Source organism: Pantherophis guttatus, chromosome 3 (assembly GCF_059756535.1).
Source record: "Pantherophis guttatus breed Tessera chromosome 3, ASM5975653v1, whole genome shotgun sequence".
In the NCBI taxonomy this organism is placed as follows: Eukaryota; Metazoa; Chordata; class Lepidosauria; order Squamata; family Colubridae; genus Pantherophis; species Pantherophis guttatus.
Genome location: NC_142065.1, coordinates 78,535,060 through 78,550,799, shown reverse-complemented (window position 1 = coordinate 78,550,799; position 15,740 = coordinate 78,535,060). Strand labels below are relative to the sequence as shown.

General features: G+C 37.7%; 1 protein-coding gene across 1 annotated transcript in view; it reads right to left on the bottom strand.

The window, feature by feature from the left end:
- PRKACB (protein kinase cAMP-activated catalytic subunit beta) overlaps positions 1 to 8,167 on the bottom strand; it is a 79,015-nt gene extending 70,848 nt beyond the window's left edge. Inside the window, exon 1 of the mRNA XM_034437097.3 lies at positions 7,466 to 8,167. Coding sequence (XP_034292988.1) covers positions 7,466 to 7,511 — 46 coding nt within the window. The 5' untranslated portion in view covers positions 7,512 to 8,167. The remainder of the gene's footprint in view (positions 1 to 7,465) is intronic.
- Between the last annotated feature and the right edge of the window lie 7,573 nt (positions 8,168 to 15,740).

The following is a 15,740-nucleotide window of genomic DNA, read 5'->3' as shown; positions in this document are numbered from 1 at the left end:
ACAAATAAGCAAACAATGACCCCCCCCCCCAATATGAAACACAAATTAGGAATACTCAAAGTACATTCAAAATCAACTGGATAAAATTGCTAATATTCATAAGTAAATTATTTATAACTTTAAAATGCAATGCTGATTAAATGTGGCTCATCTCCCAATTTAAGACATATCCAGAAAGTTCATATACATCATTCCCACTAGGTATGTATAGAATGGAATAGACCTGAGAACTCTGGAATATTCAACTTCTACTTTGGAAAATACTAACTCTGCCACTTGGGGATGGTATAGTGGTTTTCCATTTTCTAAACTAGAACCATTTTAACATTCCAGACAAATGGACGCCACACATCTATGATTAAATTACTTCTATGTTACAATAAAGTAACATTGTAGCAGGTACTTGCAATAAGATATAACCTATTACAGCAAAAAGCATCTGCCATAGTTTCTGAAAGAAGTCTCTATTTCTTATTTTTAGATCCTGAGCCATTGAGAATACCATGCTTGAAATACCATACTATAACTTAAAAGACAAATGTCTGTGTCTCTACTACATTGCTGCTGGGCATTAAAATCAAGTTCAGTAATAATACAGAACTCTATGAATTAAACTTCAAAATATGCAAGTAACATATTCTTAAAAACATTTCATCACCTACAAAAAAACCTTAATTGCATACAATTACGTTTAAATCAAAACATATCTGTCTACATCAAGGGTGGGTTCTAAATTTTTTTACTACCGGTTCTGTGGGCATGGCTTATTTTGTGGGCGTGGCTTGGTGGGGGTAATGTGACTGGGTGGGCGTGGCCAAGTTTTTTAAAAAAAAACCTTAAGAAGTTGCAGAAGAAAAATGCTTTTAGAAGCCTCTGACGATCCCAGCTGAGCTGCGCGATCATCAGAGGCTTTTTTACAAAAACTTCTAAAAGCATTTTTTCGGCAGAAAATGTTGTAGAAAAAATGCTTTTAAAAGTTTTTTTTAAAAAAGCCTCTGATGAGGTGGGTGGGGTAAACGAGCGGCGGCTGGGCCGGGGACCGGTTAGGGGGCATGGCCAGCCAATGTTATTACCGGTTCTCCGAACTACTACAAATTTTTACTACCGGTTCTTGCGAACCGGGAACAACCCACCACTGGTCTACATGGGAACAACATCCAACTTACAGTGGCCTTTTTTTATCTGTAATACCAATATTGGCAGTTGCTATAAAGTATTTATAGTAAATATTTACTGTATCTGTGATTCTGGGTTTGTTTTTTATTACTTTAAGCATGTACAATACTGCAAATAAACTTCTGCATACTTTTTATCTCCCAAGGTCTCATTATCCAGTTACGAAGCTAGAATGAAAGATCCATAAAAGAGATCCACTTGTATGTATGTTTAGATTAGAGCAAGTTACTTAACCAATATGAAGAATGAGTTACAATTCTGAGGGTGAGCACACTTGCCACTAGTTATGAAAAGTGCCATACCTTTGTAAAAATATTTCCAATTGCTCTATTTACAATTTATGACGCTTTAAGGCAAACTAAGGCTAACATGTTTCTGCATAACTCTTCTTAAAAATACAAATTTCTGTATACAATGGTTTTGTGGTTAACTAGGGAATGATATAAATCTTGGCCCCTGAGATTTAAGTGTTTTTGATCTAATTTTGAAAGTTTTCTATGAGTGATCACTTCAAATTTCTAGTAAGAGCCAACTATTCTTTCTGAGGTAGCCTATATAGAATAGTGAGCACAAACACAAAGGATGTATGTTTCTGGCTCTATCTCTATATCCGGAGGAAAGCTTATCCTTGAGAGATAGAAGTTCTGAAACCACAGAACTCATCTTCAGATTAAAATACAAGTAATCCTCAATTTACGACCACAATTGAGCTCAAAATTTATGTTTTTAACATCATTTGTTAAGTGAATTTTGTCCCATTTTACAACCTTTCTTGCCACAGTTAAGTGAATTACTGCAGTTGTTAAATTAGTAATCCGGTTGTTAAGTGAATCTGGCTTCCCCATTGACTTTGCTTATCAGAAGGTCAAAAAAGGAGATCACGTGACCCTGGAACATAGCAACAGACATAAATATGAACCAGTTGCCAAGCATCTGAAATTTGATCATATAATCATGGGGATGCTGCAATGGTGATAACTGTGAAAAACAGTTGTAAGTTCCATTTTTCAGTGCTGTTGTAACTTTGAACGGTCACTAAATGAACTGTTGTAAATCGAGGATTATCTGTATTGCCAGTTGCAAGAAAGTCTCATTCAATTTAATAGAACCAATTAAACACTTATATTATGCTCTGTTTAAATTTTTACATTGAAATTCACACCCTGTCAAAATGGTAGAGCAGAAACTATAAACATAAAATAAATACCCAGCATTTGCAAAAAGCCAAAGTAACATATGATCAATATTATGAAGAACTTTGGCTCCTGAAAATCATCCTTATAATTTGCTCATGCAGTTAAAACGCATGTGTGTAATTGCCTTTGGAACATAGGCATTTCTGTTTCCGTAGGTATACATATTACAATAAGTAGCATAATTTTGTGATAATAAAGATAATCTGAAGCAATATCCTGTGATGCAAAAGGTTCAGATGTAAATTGTTTTTATTCCTTAAGCTTTAGATATTTACTTGTAGTTCAGTATATTTCAGCGTAAATGAAACAAACTAACAACAAATACCTGCTGCCAGAAACAAGGATTTGTTTTCCAACCCAAGGTTTAAGTGTGGTAAAACAACTTAGTTTACCTCCCTCACTACATACATAACCTTTTATTTCTGATTTCTGAATAAAACACACTTGAGTTTGCATAATACAGTGAGCCTAAATTATGGTTTATAAAACGTTAGAACTGCTTTCATACAACATGCTAGGAAAAAATAAACCATCTGTATTATGGCTTAGTCCATGATACAACTATTTCTTGATCAAACTGCCCAGTGAAATAAATATTAATGCTTTATTCAAATTATCTGAATTAAAGACATTGGTACAAAATTATATTAAGATAAAATGAAATATATTCTGTGAATTAAATTTCAAATGTTAGAGTAGTAAGGAAAACTTTCCCAAGTACAAATTGCAAAACAAGTGCAATTCAAATTATATTTATTTCTTTAATTTCTAGAGCTACCCATTAACTTACAACTGTTAGTTTACCCAGAATTAAAGTATTAAGGTTATAAACAGTAAACAACATTGGGAGCGTAACACTCAGAATTCGAAGGAATCAGACTGGAAACACACCAGACCAGGGAAATCTGGTTTAAGCTTCAGAAATCTATCTATAACGATTTTTGCTTCATTTCCTCAAATAATGCACATTTGTTATTACTGTAGTTAGCTCACAGTTCATCAATGTAAAGGTAAATTACCAGTGGTAAGAGCAATACAGGTAGTCCTCCACTTACAATAGTTCGTTTAGTGACCATTCAAAGTTACAATGGCACTGAAAAAAGTGACTTATGACTGTTACAATCTTTCCAGCATCCCCATGATCATGTGATCAAAATTCAGATGCTTGGCAACTGGTTCATACTTATGACTGTTGCTATGTCCCGAGGTGATGTGATCACCTTTTGTAACCTTCTGACAAGCATAGTCAACAGGGAAACTAGATTCACTTAACAACCGGGTTACTAACTTAACAACTGCAGTGATTCATTTAACAAATGTCATAAGAAAATGGGGATAAACTCACTTAACAATGTTTTACTTAACAATAGAAATTTTCGACTCAATTGTGGTCATAAGTCGAGGACTATGTGTACATTTATCCAGCAACATTCATTCTTAGATTTTTTTCAGTCTTGTGGAGTTTATAGTTTTACTGATAAAACTTCAATAATGAACATAATTCTGATTATGAATTGGATAATTCATAATCAGAATTATGATTCCAACACAAGAATGCATTTTTAAAATTTATAATATTAAATGGCGTTAATTTTCATGAACCGAATTTCCTTAAATCATGAAACCACCAATATTTCAATGTTTTATGTAATGCTCTAAGTACCAAAATCTTAAAGGGAATCCCAATTCCCTATTGGTTGATAGGTACATTAAATTAAAGAGTTTTTATACTTTTTTGAAAGTATACATTATTTCTTAGCACTAAAGGTATTTTAGCTTTGAGTTCTGCCTTCCTAAAAGTTATTAGATCACAAAAGTTTGTACAATATTATTTTATTTGATTGATACATTCTAGATTTGTTAATATTTATAAATTATAAATATAAATTACGCAAATTCAATATTTTAAACAACAAAAGTTGCACTGTTTCAATCAACTGACTGAATCATTTAGAAATAGTTCCTTGCCAGTCTAGAGTTTTTAAAATCTCATTTTCATACAGCATATTTAGTTACAGTTACTATCATTTTATGTTATTAGCATGCACAAAACATTATCAGCCTGCAGATACTACGCTTTCACATTTCTTTAAAAAAACATCTAAAACTGGTCCTTGACAGATTATTTCAATGCTACTGTGGGCTTCACAGTTAATTAAACCAATGAGTATTGTGCACATTCATGAAGTCACCAGGAGCTAAACTTGATTCAAAGGAGAAGTTGCCTTATTGCACTCATTCCCTCTTCCCACCGTCATGTCATCATCCAACACTTCAAGTTTGTTAAGCCAGAATTTCTTATTGTGGACTACTTTAGTAAACATGTAGGTTTTTTAAAAACAGGTGGCAATGCTGTATAATAGAAATCACAGATCCTAGGCCAAAGCTTTATTAGGTCAATCTAACCACCCTCTATCAAAAAATAAATCACATAAAGAAGATATATTACTATTCCACAATTTTTATTATATAATCCTAAAAAAGTTCTTCACTAGAATTTTCTTCTCAAACAACGCACTGCCTTATTTTGCATTCAAAGTCCCAACAGGATCAGAAAACAATGCAACAAAGGCAAAGCCATCATGGCTTTGGAATGGTCAAAATTGCTTATAAATGCATATAGCTATTGAACACCATAATCGATGCTGCCATATAACAGCAAATGTAGGACACAGCCAAATACTTGGCTATTTTTAATTATATGCATACAGTGTAAAAAGATGACCGATTTACAGACTTTGAAATCCTGGAAAACCAACTTTTGCACTGTAAATTGGTAATCAGAGTTTCAGTTTAGAGAAATGAAAAGCGCTCAGACGAGATTATAGAATTTGTTCAAAATGCTTCAAGGCAGGGAATCACAAAATTGTACACCAAATACATTGATTCCAGAGTGAAAAAAACAAGAATCCCTCATTGGATAGAAATGAATACCCAAAATTTACTATTCTGTACCTAAAGCATACTGTGGTGTAGGAGGTCTGTCTTTAGAAGTCAGGTTTTGTCTTACAAAAGCAGACCTCAAACTCTTGGAATGCTAACTAGGGATAACAGAACTGTAAAACAACACATCTGAGAAGTAAAAGACTGAAAGAGGATCTGAATGTAAGAACCCAGCAATCTGTCTCTTTTAAGCCCTTCAACGTACAGCTTACATTCAGCAGAAGCAAAACAAAGCTGGAAAAAGTAAAGCATTGGAAACAAGATTAAGACATTGTCTACATAAATAGCCCTCTGCACCCACAGCTCATTTGGGACATCATTAATGTACCACTCACAAGAAGTACTATGGCAAGAAAGGAAAGTTTCAACAACAGTTGCAAGGGAAATCCTTTCCTCAGGTATAAAATCCAAAATGAGTGGGTTTTTTTTTTTCAAATGTCAGGCTCACCTGATTCATCACACCAGGTATTCACAAACCAAGAAAACTATTCTCCATATTATTATTTAAATAAGAACACAATAATTCATTATAATACAATGTTCTTAACCATTGACATCTGAATCTTGAGATGTTCCTCTAAGGAGGACTAAGGCTGTGATATTATATAAACTTATTTGTGAGCAAATTTAATTGAATTCAGTGGACTTTATTTTATAAATATAAAGTGGATTATGGTATTAAACGTATTTCACTCATTCTTCATTTTTCAAATAACAAGAAAGCCAACAGTGGCATAATATTTATTATTCAGCCAGAGATTTAATTTTGTTTGAAAGACTCATAGCTTCCTCCAATTAAAACCTTATTAAATTGATAAGTTTATAAAGCAAACTGTCCGACATTATTTGCCAGACTATGTAGCTAATCAAAATAAACTGCTATTTAAAAATGACTCCAAGCAAGTTAAAATGAAAGAGCCAGTCTGGCATTACTGTTAAGACACCAAGCTAAAAACATGAAAGCATTGAGTTCTTGTCCCACCTTAGCCATGAAAGCCAGCTGGGTGACCTTGGGCCAGTCACTTTCTCTCAGCAAAACTCACATCAGAGTTATTGTTGTGGGGAAAATAGGAGGACGAAGATGTGATGGATATGTTCTCCATCTGAATTATTTATAAAAATAATAATGGTGGGGATACAAATAAATAAATAAAACAAAAACAGTACATAAATAAAAGCAATCAATATGGTTATTATTAGTACAGCACAAGACAAAAATATAGTTTGCTTCCTTCTGATGGGTTAAAAGACTAATCCAAATATTAATAAAGGATCGTTGGGGCATCTGCTTTTCCTTCGCTTATTAAAACTTCGGGTGATCCAAGTTTTATTACTAGAACTCTGCCTTGAAGTAGAAACCAATTAACATTCCCCCCCCCCGCCCTGTCGAGACATACAAAACTTTAAACCTTTCTACACGATCAACGTGCTTGAAGCTTTCTTTACTTTGCAGATACTGGGACTAATCTTTTCTCCGTAGCAAAGGATTTTATCATGAGAAAAGGATCTGGGGCTGTTACCTGAGGAGAAACACAGGGGAGCCGACAAATCAGTGCACGGTTCATATTGTTATGTTACGCGCGTTTTCTTCGTCAGGCAGGTTTGTATGACATAAAGCTTTCTCTGGAAAGTCTATAGATTTTCGGGACCAAAAAAGGGAAAAACAGCGAAGGGGAACGAGAGAACCTTCCCCCCCCCCCAACCGGCTCTAATTCAGTCTTCCTTCACCGGAGCACCTTGATTACAGCGAGCCTGGAAGCGCAGTCCACTTCATGGAGGGGGGGGGGTTTGCCTTCGTGCCCTCTCCGCCAGTGGCTCTATGAGACACGGGTTAATCCGCTCACCTACGAGACCCCCGGCTCCTAACGCAAAGCAGGCCCCGCAGGCCAAGAAAAAGAGGACCGAAGACGCTCTCCCGAAGCACAGCCTCCACCTCCAGGCCTGCTGCCCGGGGCAAAGGAGAGGGGTTTGCCACTGCCGCAACCCGCCAAGCTAGGCCGCAGGGCCTGCCGTTGGTCGTCCCGGCGCACCTCGGTGAAGCGGCGGCGGGGCGGAGGGTGAGAGAAGAGAGGAGAGAAAAGAGAGCTGCCTGCCTGCTTTCCACGGAGAAAGAAACTCGCCTTCGCGTCCCCCCCTCCGGCCTCACTCACCGCTCTCAATCTCGTTGCCCTTCTTGGCGGTGGCGGCGTTCCCCATGGCCGGACCGGGGCGAGCAAGAGAGGTCGGGCTGCGCCGTCCGTCCAAAGGGAAGGGCGGGAATCCCGAGTTGCGTGTCGAGCGGCGCTTCGCTTGGCTTGGAGCGGACCGGCCCCTTCCCTCCCCTCCCCTCCCCTCCGCACTTGGCTTTCCCCCGCTACAGCCTTCCTCTTCCTCCTCTCCGCTCCGCTCCGAGTCTTTGGAAGTGGGGGCGGGGGCGGTCTGACCGGCGGCCTGAGGAGCGAGGAGGCGGCAGCGAGAGCGCTTGGCTGGTTTGTCCGCTTGCCGCCGTCCCTCCCTCGCTCCCTCCCCAACTCACACACGACGGAAATGACGGCCTCCGAAGCGCCTCCTCCTTCTTCGGAGTCGGAGTCCTTACCTCCGTGCCCGACGCCCGCAAAAAAAAACCGTCCGGGGCGCCTCGGCCGAAGGGGGTGTGTGGTGTGTCCCCCTCAGGAAAGCTTCTGAGGCGTTTGCCTAAACTGCCCGGCGGGAACTGAATAATTCTAGTCGTGTTTTGGTCCCTTCCCCGAATGAGGTGGGAAAGCAGGTGCCGTCGCTTACAGACAGAAACCTCTCCGGCTGCTCGGCATATTATGCACTCGATGACAGACCCCGGTTTTGCTCTGGCTGGAAATAGTCGCCACCTACCAATCGGTTCGGTACCTCACGCCGCGGCTACTTTTACTTTAGGCGTGTTTGAAAATAAAGTAGCCGGTTTATTGTTGCATTTAGGCTTACTCGGGAATGAGTCCCAGAGTCTGCTCTGAAGTAATGGGGGGGGAGGGGTCGGGGGTCGGAATGTAGCGCTAAATATCTCTGCTGAGGAGAAAATGATCGTTTTCGCCGCTCTGCGACTTCACAATAAATGAGCTCAGGTTGCCGCTGTCCGTGCGCTTATCTTCTGCGTGCGTGGAAATAATTTTCAGAGAAACTTTTTATGAGAGAACGCGCGTTGATTTGGGTTGAGCGGCTGCATTCTTGCGTCGCCGTCTATCAGTGGTGGGTTTCAAATTTTTTTTACTACCGGTTCTATGGGTGTGGCTTGGTGGGCGTGGCAGGGGAAGGATACTGTAAAATCTCCATTCCGTCCCCAATCCAGGGGAAGGTTATTGCAAAATCCCCATTTCCTACCAATCAGCTGGGGCTCGGGAGGCAGGGAATAGATGGGGGCGGGGCCAGTCAGAATTTTTACTCCCGGTGCTACCGATTCTCCAGAACTGGTCAGAACCTGCTGAAACCCACCTCTGCTGCCTATACTTGAAATAGAGACCCAAAGGTGCTTTTTTTTTTTCTCAAGAGGCAACTGGGCTTTCTTGGTTTTCCTTTGAAGAGTTTTGCTTCTCATCCAAGAAGCCTCTTCAGCTCTGATTGGGGAGCTGAAGAAGCTTCTTGGATGAGAAGCGAAACATCTTTAAAAAAAAAAAACCAAGAAAGTCCAGTTGCCTCTTGAAAAAAAGCATCTTTGGGACAACCATGACCTGGATGACTGAGAATTTCCATAGACATTGGAAATAGAGACATGAACAGAATGAGGACAAAAATACATGCTGGCTAGACATTCAATGTCTATGTGAGAATAAATGTTCAGCCAGCTAGATTTGATTTATTGATTTGATTTATATTCTACTTTTTATTCTGGTATTTAAGAGTTCTCATCTACCGGTATTTTTTCCCACAACAGTCCTGTAAGGTGGGCTGGGCTGGGCTGAGAAAGAGTGAGTTCCTGTGCCTGAAGATGGACTTGAACCTTGGTTTCCCTACACCTGATCAGCGCAGTAGGTCACTCTGGTGAAATGCACCTTAAGATAAGGACACATTTGGGAGTCTTACGGAGTTCACATGGGATTGCTGCCTTTTAGGCTGAAACACTAGTGATGGCATTTTTACTAACAATGCTACTTTCAGATAGACTACCTAAATGTGGAAGATGTTTTCAAGTAATAATTTTCAAATGTAAGAAGTATGTTCCATTCTTTTTGTCAATTCCAGCTAAAATGCTCTAATTCTAATAATCAATAATCTATATCCATCCTCCCACATCTAATCCTGGGTATATTTTTATAGGACCAAATACCATAATTCAGTCTCTTAGGGGCTTATTTTCCAGTGTGATGCTATCAATTTACTAGTTAGAATCAGAACTAGTATTCTGATAAGAGAAGGCCAACTTGATTCCTTCTGTTGTGAAAGGGGGGGGGGATCTGCTGAGACTTTGTCTCATCCTTTCTGACCATGTTCAAGGCTAAACTCCTGCGGATTCTTTTCTGTTTGGAGAATTAAAGAGTGGTGCACTTTGGCCTCAGCTGAGAAGCCAAAGATAACCAATTGTTATTGAAGAAAAAAAGTATCAAGACTATTTCAAACTGGAGGAGATGTGTTACTTTGTTTTTAAGCATGGGAACATGCTCTACATGTAACTTTCGAGAGCTGCTGAGTACAGTAACTGTGATTGCAGAAGATGTACAAGTCAGAGACATATGATCCAGGTACTGATCCAGTATTGTAATGCTTTCTGTTGGACCTGGCAACACACACTAATGCTAACTGAATGAGGGAAAATACAATGCCTTCTTTCTTGAGCTGTGCCTGGTATCCCATTGACTATTGTGCAGTGAGTACTTCTGAAGCTTCATAGTATAGCCTCCTTTCTGACTGACCAGTTGTAGCCATGGTTAGGCCCTGCAGTCAGTGCTTCAGACTTATGTTTTATGGCTACCAGCATGTTTTGTAATGGAGTGCCTACTATCTCATTTTGCTGGGGGATGTACAGCTTATGAATGATTAATAACCATTCAAATTACAACTTCAGCAGCATCCCACAGTTATGTGATCACCATCTGCATGCTTCACAACCAGATTTTGACAAGCAGAATCAATGGAGAAGCTGGCAGTAAAATCTTAAGTCCAGTGAGATGGTTTTTTTTGCAGGGGGCATTGTAGCCAAAATGGCAGGGAATAAGCAGTTGGGGGGAGTTGAAGGGGAGGTAGCTCCTTCCCTTGGAAGAATTGAAGTTTGGGGCTGGCTGGGACCAAGTTGGGAATGGTTTGGATTGAGGTGGATCCTCAGCTGTTGACTGGTGGGATTCGGTTGGCAATGTGGAGTGTGGGCATTGCATTCACTAAGCAATGCAATGCAGTCAACTGACATTGCACTTTATAATCACATCCTTTAGTAATGGAAATTCTAGTTCCAATTGTGGTCATAAATTGAGGACTACAGTACCTGAATTTATGGATAGACTTTTTTTTTTAATTTGATTTATATGCCGCCCTTCTCCGAAGACTCAGGACGGCTTACAATGTGCTCAGCAGGTTATCAGAACCATCTGGAAAACAACAATTCAATTCCTCTACCAATAAGTCCTAGTGTACCACAGATTTAATCTCCACGTCCCCTTTAAAATGTTCATGGTAACATAACTTAATTAATAAATTAAGTAATGAAAACATTTTAATGTCATTTTTAGAAGTTTAATAAAATTAGGAATCTCAGCCGGCATTCAACATTTACAGGATTGGATTTTTTTGGCACATTATATTTGTAGTATTTTTGTTTCTTCCAGCTTTAAACTGAAGTTCTTCACAAATTATAAAATGTATCCCAAATATTCCAATGAATGTGAAACATGTTATCCTTTCTTTTATTCTTTGAAAAATAATATCCATCTTTTAGCTTCAATACTTGCAAAAGACTTTTAAAAGTAATACTTTTATGTGAAAACAGAAGTCTTTACTCAGCAATATCCAAGAATATATTTTACCATCAAATTTGTAAGTTTTGTGAAGAGATAAAAATTAAATGTATCATACACATTATCTAGAAGAATGTTAGCAACCAGTGCTTCTCTGCATGATGCACTGATTTATGATTACAGTTTTTATTTCACCAAGTAACAAATTCAAGTAAGAGCCAAGTATCACTAGGGCATTGTCTGTGCATATATAAGTCATATATTTGAGACAGATAGCTTTACAAATTAAAGTAATAAACCAATCGGTTTTCCAATAAAAAATCATTTAATAAAACAAGAAGAAAGGGGGAAAAACCATGTTCATAATATCAGAAGCTTTTGAGATGGTTCTCAATTCGTTTGAAAAAGTAGTTCTTTCACACCTCCATTGTCGATGAATAAAATGTAGGCAGGCAACAGACAAAATTGTGGTACATATTTTTGAACTGTGAAAAAAGAAGCATAATATATCTGACCAGGTGCTAAATACAAGATTTTACAGAAGTACTGAAAAGTGAAAAACCTAATACATTTTTCATTTTTAGCTTCATGCTCAGCATTAGTTGTTTTCAGCAAGCAAGATATCAAAAGAGATTCTCTTGTATTATCATTTTCTTGCTTAACAATTAGAAATGATACTTCCTAAGATGCCCACTTGTCCCACTTCGGTCAGTACTTGATTTTTTTTTAAATAAAATGCAAATCCAGATATTTCCACTTTTAGTCAGTTGAACAGCAAAAATTCCTTTGGTTTGTCTTTCAAAGTATTGTGATTAGAATGTCACTCGAAAAACTAGATCTCATGCATTAATACTAAGAATGAGTCTTATACTATACATTGAAAATTGTCAGTCATATTTTGTTTCCATGGTAGTGAAATTATACTTCATATAATTGGTATTGAATGCTCGTGTTTAGGCTGCAGCCATATTTTAATGCAGCCATATTATATTAATGAAAAAGTATATTAAAATATTTTTATTATGACACCAATAAATTCAACAGTTTACAGGCGCTGCTTTGCAATTTAATATTGCTGCTAGGTATACATCATTGTCTGTTTCAAAACTAACTTCACTAGAAAAAATCCTAATCACTCCCAAATATTCATAAGAAGGCTAGAAAAATCAAGAATGTCTTTTTATAATGTACTGTAGCTTCTCTGTTAAACAGACAATTGCAACTACATGATGAAAATAAATTACCATTCATGGCAAAGTATACCATCTACCAATCTGCTAACAACCTTCCCATCAGTCTGCTTTGTCATAATCTTTCCACTGCACACCCACCTATACTTGCAACATTTCACTCGCTCCTTTTTATCAACTCACCCAATCAGAGGTGGGTTTCATCAGGTTCTGACCAGTTCTGGAGAACTGGTAGTGGAAATTTTGAGTACTTCGGAGAACCGGTAAATAATCACCTTTGACTGGCCCTGCCCCCATTTATTCTCTGCCTCCTGAATCCCAGTTGATCAGGAGGAAATGGAGATTTTGCAGTAACCTTCCCCTACCACACCTACCAAGCCATGCCATGTCCACCAAGCCATGCCACGTCCACCAAGCCACACCTACAGAACCGGTAGCAAAAATATTTGAAACCCACCACTGCACCCAACCCTTATTTCACCATATCACCAATATTCACAATATCTTATTTTTTCCCTTTCTATCAATCTGCCCATCATGATATCCTGGTTGCGTAGCCACTAATCTTCATAGTGCTTCCCTGCCTCCTTTCAACTCATCCCTACCACATACTGTTTTCTTCAAACTCACTGGATTTTTCAGTTGAAAAATACTATATATTATTAATCTAAAGTTTCTAAAAATTTCATACATTCATGGCTCAATTAGAATTTTTTCATGTCTTCCCCAGAGGGAGCATATCTCTTAGCTGGGAAACTCCTGTTGTATGCTATTCCAGCTCTTTTCCAATTCCTGATTCTTATATTTATACTATGGTCCCACAAGAGACCTATCAGATGGGTGGGAGGAGTTTTTCAAAATATTCAGACTGTGAACTTTTCTATGGAAATCAGACCCTCAAATTACTCATATTTTTGGCATGCCATATTCTGCAAACTTTTTACTCTTCACCCACCCATCCTGGTTTTTCTGTCTTCCTGGTGTAACATCATGCTATTAAGGACATTAGTAATTTAATTTTAGCTATGTTCTTCAAAAATACATATTCTTTGCACTTTCTTCTACTTGATCCCAATTCAGTAATTTTAATTAATAGTTCTAACTTCAGAATTTTAAATATTTCATCTGGCCAACAATAGCAACATTTTCTTTTCTTCCAGTATTCTTTCTTGTTTTCTCTATGAAGATGAAGAAACAGTACTATTACTACTTTTCTTTAATTTATTTTAAATCCCTAACATTATGCTTAAGGACACTCCTACTGGTCCTAAATGCCATAGTCTCTACCCCACTTATTTCCTGAAAAAAATAATTAAAAATAACAATAATAATTGGTAGTTGTGCTGAAAAGCAAAGTCTGAGAATCACCATTTCCAAGGAAGAACTCCATAAATATTATTAGGAAGTAAAATGACAGGTGATTAAGGACTAATATTGTATTTGGTAATACACCAAACTCCTCCCCCCCTCAAAAAACCCCAAACCAATAAGGTGGAGGGAACAGGGAATGATGGTGGTTGGAGTGGGGAAGAATTGCCAGACAGTTTGACTTATAATGAATGGATGTTTCAGCCTGTAATTTTCTGTAAGTGCATACAACTCTTTCTCATGATACTTTGGGAACCACTGTAGTAAATGGTAATGATTATATTCATATGTAACATAGAGCTTTACCTAGACTTTGTTTTTTTCTAAAATAAGATATTTGGTCCTTACAACCAGTCTCACTGTAGCATAATTTGTATACAATTGCATTTTTTATTTGTAATAAAAAGTGTACTCTTTCTACAGACAAAAATCAGCATAAACATTGGTAATGTTAACTACTTACAGTATTTAGACTGAGAAATGTAACTATGTTATGTTCATTCACCACACTATGGCTTGAATTATCTTTTTGTGCCTTCAAACCGGTGCTGACTCCTAGTAATTGTCTGGCTAAGTCTCGCCATTTTCTTGGCAAGATTTCAGAAGAGGTTGCCCATTAAAAACATCAGAATTATTCAGGAAGTTCACTATTTTACCTATCCTATGAGGGAGAACCAAAATCTGAATGGACATGCCTGTTAGATATGGACCTGGTTGATTATAAAATTCAGTGATTTCCTTTTCAGAAAAACTGCTCAGTGACAAACTTCACATTGCCTATTGCTGAGGAAGGAAATAAATTCTTCCTGGCATATACTACAGGATAATCTACTGGAGACAGAGTTAAAATCAATGAGCTAAGCATGTAAATGATCTCTGGTTTTATACCAATTAGTCTCAATTAACAGGAGAAAAATACCAGTTTTCATTTGGTCAGACCAATCTGAAAATATTATGCTACACTAGAGTATTTCTTGTTTTCAGATGCTTCACATTAGAAAAGGTATACTGTGCGATAATGGCTGAGAACATTCATATTATGCTTTATTTTAGACAATATCATTAATTCAAGTAAACAAAGTAGCAGCTCTCCCTCACCTAACCTTCAAATATAACACAACTAGAAAGAAGAACAAGAAGGGTTCAGTTTGTTCTGAGACACTCAGAAATCATCTTTAGCCACAGCCTAGACATATAAATCAACCTCTCACAAATGGCAATGAGAAAGAAAAGACTCAACAAATAATTGGATGGATCCAGATGAGAGAGTAAATTATTTAGATTGAAAAAGGTTGGCTTAAGGTCAGAAGCTTCTAAGTTTCTGTTGGACTTTCCATGTTGGGGCTGTGTTACAGAGTGTGTGATTGGGACAAGCCCTGTTTTTTCACACCAGGACTGGTTAATTACTCGAGATACATTACCGTGATGTTTGCATAGTTCCTACCTTAGCCAAATGCCTGCTGTATCAGAAGGTAAAAGCTGTCATATAAAAATCCAAATGCAGAATAAAAATGAAAGACGTACTCATTGCTGAATCCTGATTAGTGTTCAGAGCTCAGGGATTGTGCTGGCAGAAATTCCTATATGCAATGAGGATACTCAACTTTATTGCAAATATACCTTCAGCCCATTACATACACTTGCCATTTTGACCATACAATCGAGTCATGGGCAATACAAATAACTCAATAGCTGTAGAATAAAAATACTTCTACAATACTTCTTAAGGCAATGGATTCAGATCCTTCCATGCCACATTTGATCTTCCTGCATCAAGAAATGAAGACAAAAGTAAAAGCACATAACAACTGCTATGATGTAGTCTCAGACTAGTACAAACATTGATGGAAACATTCCTTTCCTGTTAATATAACGTATTGAAATTAGAGCAACTTACTATAGTTAAGGAGACACACAAATGAATGCACAAATATTTTAAGCATTGCTAACTGAAATATACTCAAAAGAAATTATAT